This window comes from Pteropus alecto, unplaced genomic scaffold (assembly GCF_000325575.1).
Source record: "Pteropus alecto unplaced genomic scaffold, ASM32557v1 scaffold34, whole genome shotgun sequence".
Lineage (NCBI taxonomy): Eukaryota > Metazoa > Chordata > Mammalia > Chiroptera > Pteropodidae > Pteropus > Pteropus alecto.
Genome location: NW_006435763.1, coordinates 1,031,766 through 1,049,917, shown reverse-complemented (window position 1 = coordinate 1,049,917; position 18,152 = coordinate 1,031,766). Strand labels below are relative to the sequence as shown.

The 18,152-nt window shown below is 50.1% G+C and overlaps 1 protein-coding gene across 1 annotated transcript in view; it reads left to right on the top strand.

The window, feature by feature from the left end:
* The window catches only part of TEKT5 (tektin 5), a 46,521-nt gene extending 43,171 nt beyond the window's left edge, over positions 1-3,350 (top strand). Inside the window, exon 8 of the mRNA XM_006910882.2 lies at positions 3,073-3,350. Coding sequence (XP_006910944.1) covers positions 3,073-3,289 — 217 coding nt within the window. The 3' untranslated portion in view covers positions 3,290-3,350. The remainder of the gene's footprint in view (positions 1-3,072) is intronic.
* Positions 3,351-18,152: the final 14,802 nt, after the last annotated feature.

Genomic DNA, 18,152 nt, shown 5'->3' with positions numbered 1-18,152 from the left:
TGATGAGGTTCACGCAGCCCCAGTTACTGCCTGAAGTAATCACCTAGGAAACAAAAGCTGGCTGTATGTGTTTTGGGGGTAGGCAAGGAAAGCAACCCCTGGCTTTGAACTTGAAGGCCTGGCTACCTGCTCCTCAGCGTGACGCCGGTCTGGAAGGTCATCACCCCTGGAAGTGGGTGTGGTGTGGCCAGGGTCCCACCTCGCTGGGCCGGAAGGGTCCAGATCCTGGTAAGGGGTCGGGGAAGGCTCTCCTGCTCCTTCCTTTACCCGGTTTATGCTTCTCAGCCGCCCCGGGGGAGAGGACTCTGATAACCCGTTTGTCTGCCCCAGGGCTTTAGGGGAGTGAGTAGATGTCGTTCTGGAAGACCCTCTCTGGACAAACTCCCTGCCTCCTTGTCCACCAGCCGTGCCACCTAGAGGGGCAGGCATAGCGCATGGGTGGGCATGTGTGTGTGTGCTTGTGTGTCCTTCCGTGTATCTGTGTGTGTGTGTGTGTGTGTGTGTGTGTGTGTACTGTGTGTCTGTATACGTGCGTGTGTGTGCGTGAGCATATTCAGAACCGAGCAGGTCATTGGACTCGCGCTGTCTGCCTTCCCCAGCAGCTGAATTGCCTCGTCTGTGCAGGGCCTTCCTTGCCCCCCATTCCCACCACCTCTTCCTCTTACAGGCGGCCCCTCTTCTCCTGACGCTCTCTAATCACTCCGTTCCCATCCCTGCCCATTCCCCAGAATGAACGCCTGTTTGAATAGAAATTCAAATTAAAATGAAATGAAATTTAAAATTCAGTTCCTCATTTGCACAAAGCACATTTCATGTGGTCAGCAGTCAGTGTGGCTACGGGCTGCTGGATTGGACAGCACAGCCCAGAACTTCAGCATCACTGTAGAAAGTTCTGTTGGACGGCGCTGGCCTAGCGATCCCCAAGGAGAGAAGGCCGTCCAGGCTGCTTCTGTCACCCCTCTCTAGCGCAGGGTTGCCACGGGGAAGCTCACCCTGACATCACCTCCAGTCCTTCCAGCAGCATGTCCTCAGTCCTGAGCATAGTCTCACTGTCCCTCCCCCCAGGGGTGGGACCCACAGCACAGCCCACAACCAGGTCACCGTCACAGCTCACCTGGTGTAGTCCTTTCCCGGGGCTGCTGCAGCACATGACCACGAGCCGGGTGGCTTAAAACAGCAGATGTTCATTCTCATTCATTCTCTCACACTTTCCGAGGCCAGACGTCTGAAATCTAGGCATCAGCGGGTCAGTTCCTTCGGAGGCTCTGAGGGAGGGTGTGCTCCATACTTCCCTCTGGCTTCTGGAGGTGGAGGGCACTCCTTGGCCTTCCTAAATCTGGAATGACCTCATCTCGAGATCCTTAACTTAATGACCTCTGCTATATCCAAATAGCAGCACGTTCACAGGCCCGGGAGGTTGGACTTGGACTTACCTTTTGGGGGACACTAATCACTCTGGACAGCAAAATAACCCCTAGTGTCTTCCCTGCCTCCGCTCTTGCCCCCTTTCATTCTATCTTTACACAGCAGCCTGGAGGTTATTCCTAAATCCAGATTAGTTTGTTATTCCCCATTTCACGCCCTCCCGCAATGGCTTCCCAAAGCACTGGGAACACAAGCCCTTTGGTTTTGCACGTGCTTTTCTCTCTAGAATGCACTGTCCAGTTCCGTAGCCACCAGCTGCATGTGGCTCTTCCATTTGCGTTGAAACTATTTAAGCTGAAATACAATGAAAAATTCAGTCCCTCAGTTGAACTTGCCGCGTCACAGGGGCTCCCAAAGCCCGTGTGGCTGGTGGCAACCGTGTTGGGCGGTGCAGGCACAGGATGTGTCGGCATTGCACAGAGCTCTGTTGGGCGGCACTGCCACAGAATGCCTCCCTCTTGGTGTTCCCGTGGCTGGCTTGTTCTTGTCCTTTCTCAGCTCCCAACCTCCCTCCTCAGGAAGATTGTCCCTAGTGGCTTTAAAAGGTTCCACAGAAGCAGAGCTTCGGGAGAGGGACAGTGGAGAGTTTGGGCAGGAGGCCCAGCTTCGGCCTGGTCCCACAGGGGCTCTGGAGCATGAACTGTGCTCCACAGAGCTGGTCCCACCTTGAGGCAGGGGACAGCCTTTTGTGCCTTCATGTCAGTGAGCCATCGCCTTCCCTGGACAGGTGTGGACCTATGAGCCATCAGTAGCCAACACTTATAGCAGCTGGGGACAGGTGCCTCAGCCAGTAAGGGGCACTTGAGCAGTGGACACTGCACCTGACCATCTGATCCACATGAGGCTGGCCCCGTTCTCTGGTTTTTAAAATTGTAATAAAATACGCATCACATAAAATTTACCATTAGGGACATTTAGTACATTCACAATGTTTACAACTACCCCCGCTGGCTAGTTCTAGAACATTTTCATTCATTTCACCCAAAAGAAAACCGCGTGCCCATGCGCAGTCTCTCCTCATTCTCCCCTCCGTTCCATCCTTGGTAACCGCCAGTTTACTTTCTGCGTCTGTGGATGTGCCTGTTCTGGACATTTCGTGTAAATGGAATCATACAACGTATTACCTTTTATGACTGGTTTCTTTCACCAAGAATAGTATCTTCAAGGTCTATCCACGTTTTCACATTCCTTTTTGTGCCAGGGTAATATCCCATAGCGTGGGTGGACCACCTTTTGTCCATTCGTCCATTGATGGATGTTTGGGTCGTTTCCACCTTTGACCCGTGTGATTAGTGCTGCACAAGTATTTGTTCAAGTATTTGCGTGTCTGTTTTTAATTCTCATGGGTGGATACCCAGGAGTGGAATTGCTGGGTCCTATGGTAAGTCTGTGTTTAATTTACTGAGGAGCAGCTAGATTATATTCCCAAACATCCTGTCTGTTTCTCCCTCTGTGCTTATCACCCTCGGTACCTCTGTTGTGCATTTACTTGTCTGCCTGTTCCACCTCTGTCTTCCCTGATGGCTGAGCCTTGCCTGTCTGGCTCACCACTGTCTCCCAGCGCCTGGCACAGTTCCTGGCACCTAGTAAATGCATCTGTGTTGAACGGCTGAATGAACTGTGCCTTCTCCTCTGCTCTCATCCCAGGCTTGTAAACGAGGTGTTCACCATCGATGATACGCTGCAGACCCTCAAGCTGAGGCTGCGGGAGACGCAGGACACACTGCAGCTGCTGGTAATGACCAAGTGCCGGCTGGAGCACGAGCTGGCCATCAAGGCCAACACCCTCTGCATTGACAAGGAGAAGTGCATGGGCATGCGCAAGACTTTCCCCAGCACCCCACGCCTGGTGGGCTACACTTGAGCTGCTGCCGCTGGCCCTCGGTGCCCTGCTCCGTGCCGGTTCCTTATGTAGTGCAATTTGAAAAGAGAAACAAAATAAAAGAAAGTGTTGTTTTCTCCCTTTCCTCCTATCATGGAAAAATACATATATAGAGAGCCAAAATAAATGTACCTAAACCAAAGGTCCTGGTGCTCGTTGCTCGCTGCAGAACCGGCCTCGTAGCAGATGCCGGGAGAAGGCAGACTGTGACCCCTTGGGGACAGAGCATTGCGAGGCTGTCGGCAGTCCCAGGAATGGAAGAAGCCGCACCTTTAAAAACCTGTTTGTCCATTTAGGATCCCAGTACAGACTGTAGTGTCTGGAAATTGGACACTGGAGCTAAGAGTCCAGAGCCCACCTGTCACTTAGGAGCTGTGTGGCCTTGAACAAGCTCCCAACCCGAGCATCCTCATCTGTACAATAAGGTCAGTCTGAAGAAGAGGTGACTCAGTGGTGTGGGGCAGTGGAAAAAAGTAGGATTTGGAGTCAGAAGTCCTGGGTTTGAAACCCAGCTTTGTTCGTTGGGGTGTTTTAGAAACTGCGATGGGAGACGAAGGAGGCAAAATCAATTCTGTGGGTGGGGCAAGAGGAGGCAGGTAAGGGTTAAAAGAAAGCTCTGTGAAGACGGGACATTGCTTCAAGAAGTTAAACACAGAATTACTGCACAACCCAGCAATTCTCCTAGGTGTATAACCAAGAGCATTGAAAATAGACACTCAAACAAAAGTTTGCACATGAATGTGTTCATAGCAGCACTAAGCACAATAGTCAAAAGGTGGAAGCAAACTAAGTGTCTGTCAGTGGTGAATGGGAAAACAAGATGTGGTCTAGTCGTGCAATGGAATATTACTCAGCCATAAAAAAGGAGCAAAGCTCTGATAATTGCTACAACACAGATGAACCTTGAAGACATCACACTAAGCAAAAGAAGCCAGGCACGAAAGGCCAGATACTATAGGATTCCGTTTATATGCAATGTCCAGAATAAGTAAATCCACAGAAATAGCAGATTGAGGGGTGCCAGGAAGAGAGGATCGGGAAGTCACTGCTAGTGGGTACAAGGTTTTATTTTGAAGTGGTGAGATGTTTGGGGACTAGATAGAGGAGGTTGCACAGCATCATGAATGTGCTAAATACCATAGAATCGTTCACTTTAAGTGGTTAATATTGTGTTATTTGAAATTCACCTCCATTAAACATAAGGAAAAGAAGTCCTATTGGAGCCGAGTCGTGAACAGTGAGGAGGCTGAGGCAGAAGAGGATGGCGTTTCCGGTGAGAGGAACCGCATGGGTAAAGGCAGGGAACTGTAGTCCTGGATGGAGAAGCTCTTGGAGAGGCGTGTGAATCACCTAGAAGGGTCGCGAGGCCAGATCATGAATGACAAATAGTTATGAACTTTTTCCTGAGGTCAGTGTTTCCCAAACTTCATTATTCACATCAGGGCTTCCCCAAGTTTAATATGCATGCTCAGATCACCTGGAGACCTCGTTAAAATGCAGATTCTGAGTCAGTAGATCTGAGGGGGAGCCGGAGACTGTGAATTTCTAACAAGCTCTCAGATGATGGTGACAACCCAGGGGCCACACTTTGAGCAGAAAATGACACCTCCCCAAATTTGCCATAACCAAATACCACCTTTACTGTTATTTACTCAATCTTTTAGATTATTGCACTTAAAAATTTTTTCAATTTATTTTAGGGGCAATTTATAGCATGACTGCAAACAAGAAACCTGCTTTGCCCAATGTTGAACAAAACAAAATATTGCTAATGATGTTTGGTTAGGGAATATGGTCTGCCCAAGGTAACATGGTGTGAAACTTTCTCTTCTTTTGTTCAAAAGGGAGATCAGCAAGTCTTCAAGAAGAGTTAAAGCCCACTTAGCATCCAGTGGAGACTCCTTGGGGTAAGTGTCCTCGAAAGAGGATGGAAAAGTCCATTTTTCTACGAACAAGTTTCAGTGCTCTTTAAGGCCCGCGGGTTGTAGGGAGCCCACAGGATCCCTTAAGCGGGGATGTGAACATGACCAGATCAGTGTTTTAGAGAAGAATCCCTCCGTAAGGAGAAGGAAATTGGAGGGAGGTGGGGAGACCAACTGTTAGAATTTCAGGCACAAGACCCAGAGGAGCTGGACTAGGACAGGTGCATGAGGAATATTCCCAAGGGGGAAGCCAGAATCCTTGGAGCATGGGTCATAAGGGACAAGTGGAAGACCAGATGGGGCCAAGGCGCCAGGCTTGGGCGGCTGGTGCTCGGGATGCTGCGCCTCTGAGGAGGGGAGTGAGGGGGCAGCAGACGAGGCAGAGACCTCGCGACAATTTCCCTTTCCCTTTCACGTGTGGAGTTTGAATCGGTGCACAAGGGATGTTCCCAGTGTAAATATCTGAAAGGCAAGTGGAAATGTGGCCTTAGAGCTCAAGAGAGGCCGTGCCCGGGGTGACGGGAGAGAGCCAGACCTCAGGAACAGGTAGGCTGGTGCAGGGGGGAGCCGAAGTGTGAAAGAGAGGCTCGCTGGCGGACAGAAGACCAAGGGGGCCACCGAGAGAGCACAGCCTGGGAGAAGCGATGTCAAGGGGATCACAGGCAGGGTTGCAAGGGTGGGGACGGTCAGATGAAGAATAAAGAACACCCTTTGCAAGCAGTCGTCCCAAATAGACCATTGACCCGCGTACCCACGGGCGTCTGCTTTCGGAAAGCAAATTGGCAATATGCGTCAGGAGCCTTAAAAATGTCCACACTCTTCTACATATGAATGTCATTCTTAAGACTGTGTCATTAGAAAACTATCTCAACTACAGACCTAGATGTATGTGTTAAAGAGTTATTCATCATAGGAAGCCTCTGAAAGTTAAGTCAGCAGCAGAGAGAGATGCTAAGCACAGAGCAACCAAGTCATGGAGTGCTATGTAGCTACAAAAATGATGCTCACCAAATGCTTGAATGCCGAAGGAATATGCCTGTGAGGTTCAAAGTGCACAGGAAAAAAAAGATTGCATTGAAATCCACTGCAATGCTAACAGAGTCAATGGTGAGCAACGGCTGGTTTCTTATTTGTTTATATTATGAATTATCTACAAGGAACATGTGTTCCTTTATTAATCAGGAGGAAATGCTGTTTTAAATAGATTCTTCATTTGGCAATGGTTTTAGAGTTATAGAAAAGCTGCAGAGACAACGCAGAGTTCCCATGTACCCTTCACCCGCCTTCCCCTGATGTTAATACCTTACGTAACCATTTGTTATGGCGCATTCATCAAAACTAAGAAATGAACATTAGTGCATTACTATGAGCTAAACTCCAGAGTTTGTTTTTTCACTGTTTATCCTCTTTCTGTTCCAAGACCCAATCCAGGGTGCCACATTGAATTTAGTTCTTCACCTCCTCTGTCTATGACCGTTTTGCAGTCTTTCCTTGTTTTTTTTTTTTTTCGTGACCTTGACAGTTTTGAAAAGTACTCGTATTTGTAGGCATTTGTCAGATGTCGCTGAATTTGGGTTTGTCTGAAGTTTTTCTCCTGATTGGTCTGGGGTTACAGGTTTTGGCGGAACACCAGAGGCAAAGTGCCCTTCTCATCCCTTCCTGTTAGGACGTTCATGATAGCCCCACCACGGCCCCGTCCCTGGCGATGTTAACCCGATCCCTCGTTTAAGGTGGTGTCTGCCAGGCGTCTCCACTGTGAAATCACTGCTTTTCCTTTCATTACCTTATTCTTTAGAAATGAGTCTTCAAGTCCAGCCCACCCTCAAGAGAATCAGGGATAAAGCCCCACCTTTTGGAAGGGGCGTGTTTACATATATTATTTGTAATTCTTCTAGAGAAAAAGTATGTCCCTTTACCCTTATTTATTCTGTCATTTGTTTGTATCAATACATACTCGTGGAGAGTTATTTTATACTTTGGATTATAATCCAGTACTGATTTCCTTGTACTATTTATGGTGTGACATCATTCCAGCTTTGGGTATAGGGCGCCTTTTCCAGTTGGTTCCTGTGTCCCTTTGTCACGCCTCCATTGTTTTGTTCTGTGAGCACTGCCTGACTTTCTGGTACTATAAGATCTTCTAGGACCATCTTGAATTTTTTTCTGCTCCAGCCCCAGAATCAGCCATTTCTCCAAGGAGCCCTGTTTCCCTTTACTAGAGAATAGTACGTAGAAGGCGAGGTCTGGGTGCTGGGTGTGCTCATGGTTAAGACGATTTTTTTTTTTTCAATTTTTCTTACTGTAATAAAATCCACATAGCATAAACTTTACCATCTTAGCCATTTTTAAGTTTGTGGTCAGAGGTATTAAATACATTCATAATGTTGTGCGGCTGACGCCACCATCCATCTCTGTAATCCTTTTCATCTTATAAAACTGAACGTCTGTACCCATTATACGGTAACCCCCCATCTCTCCTCCCTCCAGCCCCTGGCAAACACCATTCTACTTTCTGTCTATCCGATTTTGACTACGCTAAGTACCTCACATACGTGGAATTATACAGTGTTTGTCTTTTTATGACTGGTTTATTTTATTTCACTTAGCATAATATCCTCAAGGTTCATCCATGTTGTAGCATATTACAGAATTTTCTTCCTTTTTAAGGCTGAATAATATTCTGTTGTACGTTGTATGGATACACCACATTTTGGTTGTCCATTCATCCGTGGATGGACCCTCGGTTGCTTCCACATTTTAGCTCTTGTGAGTAATGCTGCTATGAACATGGGTGTACAAATATCTCTTTAAGACCCTGATTTTAATTCTTTTGGGTACATGCCCAGAAGGGGAATTGCTGGATCATATGGTAATTCTATGTTTAATTTTTTGAGAAGTCACCATGGTATTCCTACCAACGAGGGTTCTAGTTTCTTCACATCCTCTCAATGCTTGTTATTTTGGTTTTTTTTGTTGTTGTTTGTTTTTGTTGTTTTTTAGGTTTTCTTTTTGTTTTTGATAGTAGCCATCTTAATAGATATGAGGTGGTATCTCGTTGGAGTTTTGATTTGCATTTCTTTAATGATTAGTAACGTTGGGTGTGCTCATTGTTAAGAAATCTTTTTAATGAGAAGGAAAAAAAGGCTACCAGGTTTGGTGCCCAGGAGGCTTTGGATGAACTATAAGAAGTGGTTTTGGCTGAGTGATGGGGGCAGAAGATAAAATGGGAATGGAGATGCCCTGAGATTTTAGTCATTTCTGTACCCTCAGCTCCTGCACATAGTGGGTGTCTCATGAATACTTTATTAAGTGAACAGTAAATGGCCAAACGAGGATAGACAAATGCATGAATATCTATCTTGGACTGATGGGTTATTTCTGAGTCTTAGGAGGAAAGGAGTATGGTTGCCTTTGGATGTGAGGAAGGTAAGCCTCCCAGTCCACCTGCAGTTTACAGCTGAGGGACCAGTAACGTGGGATCCTACCATGGCTCTCGGAAGCTGGCACCCTGACCACAGCCTCGCAGGGTGTCTCCCTGCTGCAGCCCAGGCAAGACACCCCAGAGACAACTCCAGGTGCTGGCTCCCTGCCAGGCCTGAGTACAAACTGGGAGAACTTGGAGGACCTCCCAGTTGACTTGCTTTCCCTGTTAGCTCAGGAGGGATGCTGTCCAGCTGGCTCCAGGGAATACACCATTTCCTAAGCAGGGTGTGTGTGTGTGTGTGTGTGTGTGTGTGTGTGTGTGTGTAAGCATGTGCTCATGCTTCTAGCTTTCTGCCTCCATGGCCTAACCCAGCATCTAGAAATTCAGCAGGCTTTAGAGACAAAGTGAGATTGAGTTGAAGTTGTAGGCTGATGGGCAGAGATCTAAGTCTCAATTTGTAGGAAGCCTTCAAAAATATATTGAATTAATTGTCAGCATTTAAATAATAAATTCTGTATCAAATATATTTTTTGGCTCCTCTTAAATGTGGGGCTGTCTGGCTACCCTGTGCCCACCTTCTCCTATGTAGCTGATATATGAGCTTGCGGCATTCATTTTGCTACAGACCCCACCACTCCCTGTTGCCACATACCAATCCTGCTTTACTCACATATGTTGCCTGATGACCCTCTAGGCCAGCGGTCCCCAGCCTTTTTGGCACCAGGGACCAGTGCTCCTATGAGAATCTAATGCCTGATGATCTGAGGCAATGATGCTAGCGCTGGGGAGTGGCAGCGAATACGGATGAAGCTTCCCTCACTGGCCCAGTGCTCACCTCCTTCTGTGCAGCCCTGTTCCTAACAGGCCACGGAGCGGCCGCGGCCTGGGGGTTGAGGACCCATGCTTTAAACAGCCGATTTCCTCACTCCTCCTTGTTGAGACTCTTGAAATACCCTTTGATCCAGCCTAGGAAATAGAGGCCCTGGGGATAGAGAGGAGAAGGGACTTTAAGTGGGGTCTCACAGAGGAGGCAGATTTGGCATAGAAACCAGGTCACCTAACTCCTGTCCTGCTCACTTCCTGTGATACCATGCTTCTCCTTGTGTGAATTGTTCAGAATTTTTATTGTGCCAGACACCAAAAGAGACTTTCTGTCCTTGCAGTCCTCTTCCCAATTTGGGAGCATTAAAATAAGGGGCATGAGGACTAAGACATAAAGGCTGTAGCCCTTAGGGGCCAGGATACTTATTAATTTGAACACTATTGTATTCTCTTTCTCAATTCCGTTTCACTAATTTGGCAAAACCGTGCCTGGGAAAAGCATAGTAAAACCTCAGTAGGAATGTGCTAGGAATGCAGAAGTCCTGGGATTTTTCATTTTCTGGTTAACAAAGGCGATCCAAAAAGGCCCTTTTTCAGTTTTAACCTCTAGAATCACAGGGTGTTTCTTGAGTGAATATGGATGACTAAATAGATGGAGCTAGCGAGGGCCGCAGGAGGTGATACTTCCAACCCCTCGTATTTCGGAAGAGAAAGTTCCATTCAGAGAGGCACCGGGACTTGCTCACAGTCGCACAGCAAAGTTAGGGGTGGAACTAGTCTTCCCAGTTCTCTTAGAACTCTCGGGCCTGCTGCAGGAAAGCCTCCTGAAGGGTCTCGGTCCCCTTCCTCGCCCGGTTAGGAGAGCCGAGGGGTCAGATCGGGCTTGTCTTTGCTGGGGATGACCGTGCAGGCCTGCGAGTTGTGCCCTCTGGTCTGGGAATGAAGGTGGCTGTGGATTAAGGTACAGATGAGGGCTCTCCTTGAGAGCTGCCTTACCTGATATGGAGTTATTTTCATTCATTCGTTCATTCGTTTGTTCATTCACTCACTCATCCATTCATTCTCATCTTGATTTGAAATAGTCACCAAGCACCTCGACACCTGTGTTGGTCACTGTGGCCCCAGCAGAGAACACACCAGGCCGAGTCCTGCCTTGTGGAACTCAGAGCCACAGTTGTCTGTCAGACGTCCCAGGGGAAAACATGTTTCATTAAGGAGCCAAATAAGGTTTTTATAAATGGGCTACAAATGTATATACTCATCTTTTGTAAAAGGGAACTTATTTGCAAGGCCTTCTTTGACTCAACAGCCGGGTCAGAAGAGGCACCTGGGTCTGAAATTCCTTGAAGGTGAGCCTCGCCTGCTCCAGGGGGACCCAGCCACCCTGTGACTGCTCGGGCGGCATCTCCAGGCCCTGATCCGACCCAGGCATCTGCCCCAGGTCTGTTCGCTGAATCCACACCACGTCCCTTCACCACAGGCTTTCCACTGCCGTTCTCCCCCAGCCTCACTGCAGTGTAAGTGATGAATCGCAAAGTGCACATACATAGGAGTACAGTATAACCAGGTCTAACGTGTGTTCACCCAAGAATCCTTATCCACAATCGAGATAGTGAACGAATTCATTACCCCCAAAAGCTCCCTCAGTGACCTTTGCTGTCCCTCTCTCCACCAGCCATCACTGATTTGCCTTCTGCTGCTGTAGATTAGTCTGTGGTTTCTAGAATTTTATGTAAACGGAATCATACACTGTGTCCTCTTTTCTTTTTTTATCTTGCTTCCTGCAGTCAGCGTAATTATTTTGAGATTCATCCATGTGTCGCATGCAACAAGAGTTGAGTTTTTTGTAGTTGTTGAGTAGACCACTGTCTTCCTCATTGTAATCTGAGTAAAACCCAGGCCGCTGACTGCGTTCCATACGCCGACGTGACGCCTGCCTCCCGCCACAGCCTCAGCTCCTGCTCACCTCCCCACTCACAGTGTGCCAGCCAAACTCTCTTTTTCCTCCATTCCTGAACACGCCCAGCTTATGCCTGCCCCAGGGCCTTTGCACTTGCTGTCCCCCTTCCTGTAATACTCTTTCTGCGTATGGCTCCAGCGTTATCATTCAGGTCTCAGCTCATGTCTCTCCTCCTCGAAGCCTGCCTTGACCACTGTACCTCTCCTCCCACCTCTGCGGCCCTCCTGTTACCTTGTCTTACATATTTTGGAGCACTTACCACCTGAAATCCACAAGAACAGGATGAATAGATGAGTGAAACTATAAACAACCTATAACTCGTTTATGTCATAACGCTTAGATGTAGTTTAAAAACTCTGGTATAAACCTAAGGAGACAAGACAGGATTATCCATCAACTACAGAGCTCGAAGAAACCCAGGGATTCAACTAAGATGGCCAGACTGGAACCAAGTGGTGCGTTTTAATTCGCACTTTGAGAAACAATAGCTAAAGACCAGAGCCCTCCTTAGACTCGAGCACAGCTCCGGGGCTCTCTTGATTCCCACTGCTTCCTGTCTTGTACACAGAAGGCCCAGCTTCAGTCCCGCAGGAGAACCCCAGAAATGAGATTCCTCTCCTCTCATATCCCACTTTGAATCCATAAGCAAGTCCTGGGGGCCCTACCTTCATAATCTCTTCTGATTGACCACTTGAACTTCACCTTCTCCTTCACCCCCAAGGCAAGTGCCTGTCCTCTCTCACCTGGCGCTGGTGGGGTGACTGAAGATGACTGTGGCCCCCCCAGGGTGCTTACAGGTGCCAGAAGGAGAGAAAGGCCTGAACGATAGATACAGCTGACATCCCGTGAGGCAGATGGGGGTGCGTGATCTTTCAGAAAAAATTATCTTTGAAGTAACACAGACCTGAGATGTTCCCCCAACTTCAGTGAGCCTCAGTCTGCTCGTCTACATAATGGTCCCCCTTCGTGAGAATCCCAGGGGAAGCCTCAGCCCGTGGAGATGGTCTTTGAGCCCAATGTGAGCATCAGGACACAGGCAGAAAACACACATGATAAACCTCAAAGGGAATTTAAACTAATTTAAATGTTTGTAGATGTGTTCACCCAATACATTATCGAATGGGTACTGGCCTTGTCGTTACAGATTTTTCTTGACAAATCCAGAAAACAGGCCTCTTTCATGTGGAGTAGCGGCCTCTTCATCAGTGTTTGCAAGGGGTAGTGGTGTCATGTCATGTTAAAGGCAGGGCTTTCAAATTAGGTTCTGAACTTCCACTCCTTCCTGGCCCTGTTGCTCGAGGGAGAGCCACTTACCCTTTCTGAGCTTCCATAAAATGGGACCGATAATACCCTTTCATTGTTGTTAACCAAACGCCCTTTTATAAGATGATTATTAAGACTAGCAGGACTCTGCATATAAAGGGTAGCCAGTAGTATTTTTTAAATAACATGTCACGTTTATTGAGTACTTGCTGTGTGCCAGGCAGTTTTTAAAAAGTACTATCTCATTTAATGATCACTCAGCCCTGGAACATGGGTTCTATTTATCGTGTCATTTTACGGAAGTGGCAGTTGAGGCATGGAGAGTTAAGGAACTTGCCTGTTGTCATGCAGTGACTACACAGCTGAGGCAGGACTAAAGCCAGCTGTATGACTAAACTGCTGACCACGGCCTCCCAAATAAAGGAAAAGCTATTGTTTAAGGTGGACCTAGAGTCCAAGAGGGATCTGGTGAGGCCATTGGCAAAGGCCTGCGCCGCAGGATGGTCTGAAACAGAGGACCCCACAGCCTTACTCATCAAGCAGCTGACCTGGGGGGAGCAGCATTTCTCCATTCTCTGCTAACAACTAGCTTTAATAATAATAATAATAATAATAGATAACACCAAGTGTTCACCCTCTATCTCAGGATCCTTTGAAGTAGCTGTTGTGCCTGACCCCACTTTACAGATGAGAAAACTGAGGCACAGACAGGCTGGGTCACTTGCTCACAGTGCCACAGCTGTGAGGAGCTGGCACTGCCCCCCAGGTGGCTCCCCACTGGCACTCCCACCACCACCCTGCCCCCTGCACACCCACACATACCAGCCAGCCTCAGGCGACAAGGCGCTGGGAGGGAGGCGGCTGCATTTTTTGCCTCGCTCAGAAATGTCAGTGCGTCACCATCACACAAAGTCCTGGCTGTTCGCTCCTGGGGTTCCTGGGGTACTCTCGATAAGTGTCCCCTCACACAGGCTGAGGGGGAGGGGCCGGAATGGGAAGCAGGTTCAAAGCACACAATTAAAATTCCTAAGGAACTATGTGGAGTCCTTCTGTTCCTCCCCTAAAAACACATAGAACATTCTTGGAGTCTATATTGGGCTGGGGGCTGGGCTCTCAGCCTCTTGTTGCACCTTCTCTGGTCCCATGTGACCTCAGAAGGGCTCCCGGCTGGCATTCTCTGTGTCGCAGAGACAGCCGGTCCTTTCTCCTCCCCACCCAACTATGCTACTTGGGATTCCAGGCGCTCCTCTGGGGGCAGGCACGGGTGTGGGCACCCATGAGGAGCAGAGCCCAGGAGAGTCTGAGTGGGGGCGGGAGGGGGGCAAGGGGCTGCTGGCCTGGCCCCTCCCCTGCCACAAGCCTGGCGGGTTTGGGCTGCTGTGTATCTGCCCACAGTGCAGTCGCAGGCTGTTTGTGGCCTCAGAAGATGTGAGGGACCCTTCAGCTGAGGATGAGTCAAAACTGGCCTTCCTGAGGGGTGTGTGGCCTCCTGGCTTGATAAGGGGTAATGCTGGTGGGAAGCTGAGAAGCAGGCCAGTGAGCCCTCATCCCCTAGCAGGCTTTTCCCAGAAATGGTCCCAAGAGTGTTTTCATCAGTTCACAGGGCGGAAGGATCACTTCTTCCCTCCCTTCCATTTCCCGGGATTCCAGGAACTGGTCCAGGATCTTTAAATCTAGTCAAAGAGGAGATAAAGACTCTGGGGGTGGGTGGAGGCGCCCCTGGGTTTGGAGGAAGTGAACCTGGCTACTGGGGGCACAGAAGACCTTAGATCAAGAATTGTACAAGTGGCCTGGCCCCGCCTACTCTGCCCCGCCCCTCATGGCTATATGCAAATGAGACCTAATCGGTAGCTGTTCCCCACCATCCACCCCCTTGACGTTGGAGCAACTGGCCAGCTCCTGTCAACCCGCGCTTGTCAGCCCAGCCCCCATGGGTACTGCCCCTCTTCCCCGACTGCCTCCTCCTGCATACCAGCCTCTTCGGGACTAAGGAGGGGTTAAGGATCCCCGTGGCTTCCCATATGCCAGCCAGACTGCAGGAATCGGTAGCTGTTCCCCACCATCCACCCCCTTGACATTGGGGCAACTGGCCAGCTCGTGTCAACCCGCGCTTGTCAGCCCAGCCCCCATGGGCACTGCCCCTCTTCCCCCACTGCCTCCTGCTGCACACCAGCCTCTTCGGGACTAAGGAGGGGTTGAGGATCCCGTGGCTTCCCATATGCCAGCCAGACTGCAGCGTGTACCTGAGAAGGGGCTCAGTCGGATATAGAGATGCGGAGAGTCCCTGGGGGGCCAAACGTTTGCTCTTCTGCCTTCCCCTTGCCGCATCTGTTAGCACCCTGGCAGGTGACCCCAGAGGCTGGAGAAGGTGGATGGAATGTGTGTGGGGGTCTGGCACTGCCTTCTGAGGGGCAAGAGAGGCAGGGGTGGATTTTGGCAATGGGACTCTGAAACAGATTCTCTCTGCAGCTGCCCACCCGCTGCTGAGCCGGAGGGGATGCCGAGGTGGGAGCAGAGAGCAAGTGCAGAGCCTCCGCGCCTCTGCCAGAGCCCCACAGGAGGAGGCAGTTGGGAAAGAAGCCTGACTCTGCCACAGTCTGGCCCACAGCCTGTAAGACTCAGTGTGTGTATCTGCTAATGAAAAATCTTTTCGAAGCACCAATCATGTCAAGCTCTCTCACACAAAACGCTTCCGGGGCTCCCCAGTGCTCCTAGGGTACCCCACCTAACTTTAACTGCGATCCACCTATCTAGCTCCCCTGAGTTCCAGCCACATTGTTCTTCTCCCTTCCCACCCCAGGGTCTTTGCACATGCTGATCCTGCTGCAGAAACATGGGTCCCTCCCCTTTTCACCCGGTTCACAGCCTGCGCTTTAGCTCAAAGCTTTCAGTCCGTTTCCCAGGAAAGCCTCACCTGACCTCTCTGACCGTCCGCTCAGCTTCCTTTCCTTCCCAGTGTGGAGCTTCGTTTGTAAACTCCTGTTCCTTGGGGAGATGTTTCCAAACTCCCTGGCTAGTAAGAATCATGTGGCATTCTTTTTAAAATGGCAGATCCCTGGGCCCTTTCCCAGCCCTAGAACCTGAAACTCCAAGAGAGGAGTCTGGGCACTGTTTAGGAGCCTCCCAGGCGACTGATTCTCTTTCACCATGGGTGGGTGGCTTGATAGATGTTTGCACCCCATCCCAGGTTTCACTCTGAGTGCCAGGAGATGAGCTCATCTTTTTCTTTATTCTTGAAACCCGACCTCCAACACAACGTCTGGCACATGATAGGGCTCAAGAAATATTTGTTAGACAAATGGATGACTGTAGAATGAATGGAATTAGTTTCAGGGACTAACTTTAATTCTATTCCGAGTGTACTTATTACCCTGCCTACACAAGGCCAGCAGCACACTAGGAGAATCCAAGACGGATTATTTCCCCAGGAATTGGAGCTGAGAGAGAGTGAACAGGATATTAATAAAACCCAAGCTGGGGTCTGAGACAGAGGTGAGTTTGGGAAGGGGCCCCTGCCTATGGTGTGAGCCCCCAGCAGAGGACAGAAGAGTCCTGGAGACTATCTTGAGGTTGCTAAACACACCCCATTTTCTGGGAAAGCACCTTCCCCTAACGCAGGTGGAAGCAGAGGAACTGTTTGTACCTGTGGAGAACTGAGGACTAGAGGGAAGACGGGGTAAAAACAACAATAGTAACAACAGTAATTAAGATCTGCGTTTTTGGCACCCCTATAATGCTAGGCTCTGTTCCGAGATTGCACAAGTTAGTTCATGCAATCTCCTAGCTCTTCGGGCAGAGACAGTACCTTGATTACCTGCCCTGCACCCCCTTCCTCTCCCTTCCCTCCCCCTCAACTCCCACCAAGTGTTAAGCCCCGAATTAGAACAGCTGTAGTCCACCTTTCACCCCGCCGTGACCTGGGTTTCAGACAGCCCCCTCGCCCCCCATCTCCCCACCTAACTCCACGCAAGCACTGCATGCACGCCTGCCTCTCAAACCATGCTCTCGATTTGGGGTTCAGACACCCCTCCGCCTGATGCAAGAGTGTAGGAGTGAGGGGAGGAGGGATTGGGGTGCAGCGGAGGGAGCCACCTCCGCCCTAGCTCTCCCCCTTCCTGGCCTCCCACCCTGCAGCAGGCACCCGCGAGGCGGCAGCTTGCACGTCAGGGTTTTCAGCTTGGCCAGACGCCCGCGAGGTTCATTTCTGAGGGGATGGAACGGTGAGAGAGGGCAGGGGGCGCCAGAGGCTTTCCCCATGCCCTGCCCCGGTTGGGGCGGACAGTCTCTGAGATCAAAATCCAGCTGGCTCACACCCAGACTTGAGTGCGTCTCTCCCCTTCGATGAGGGACAGGAGAGATGGGGATGCGCAATAGGGGTAGGTAGGAGGTGGCAGGAGGTGGGGGTGGTTTGCCCTGCAGTTACTGGGCCCTGAGGGGTTACTAACAGGCCCCACCCCCCAGGAGACAGAAGGGACGTGTTTCAGCGCCCGGTGGGCTGTGCTGACACTGAAGGCTTGTTTGCCTGCCGCCCACACTCACTGGGAAATGCCTGCATGGCTGGGCACCCCGGGACTGTCGCTTACGCCACTGCTTCTGCCAGTTGGCTCGCCTCCCCTCCCCTGCCTGCACCCCTGCGTCCCTGGGGCAGCCCTAAGAGTACTCCAAAGGGCACAGGCCTCCAGGTGGTGACCTTTGGGGCAGAGCAGGGAGAGACCAGACTGAGCCAGAGCCCCTTCACTTTGCCAGGCCAAAGAGGTAAAAAGATCTGAAATCTGTCCAGACTGTGCGTGGCCAACAGGGTGACTTGAGGGTGGGGAGTGTGTACAGGCCTGGACTCGTTCCTGCCTGGGGCACCCAGGAGCAGGTGTCCCCCTGAAACCAGGAACCATCAGTCCACTCTAGAGCAGGGCTCCCAGAAACAGCCTTAGCTCCACCCATTCCCTTTCCAGACCTGGCCCCCAGCTCCAGGTCCAGAAAGGACATCCCCCGGGGAAGTCCTGAGTCTAGGATTTCAAAAGGAAACAGGTAGCAAGCATTTCTTTGACAAGGAGTGCATTTGTATTGGGGTTCCACGGGTCCAGAGGAGTGAGGTGTGTTCACATCCGGTAGGTCACAGTGTTCCCGACCCAGGCCAGGTGGAGCAGGCTGGGCAGGGGAAGGCGAGGCTGGGTTGGCATCCTGGATTCTGACTTTGCCCTCGTAGTCCGTGGATCTTAAGCAGAGCTGGCTTCATGGGCATGCGACCTGAGCCCCGATTTCAGAAGGGCCCGGCATTTTCATTTTGCATGGGACCCTGAAAATTATGCAGCTGATCCTGGTCTTAAAACGCAAGGAAAAAGTGGTGGCTCTTGAGTTTCTATTTAGGAGAAGCTTTGAAGTGAACAAACAGCTGGTTGGAAGTGCGAGTTGGGCAACTTGTCCTGAAGCTACACGTGAATAATAATAAGGACAACA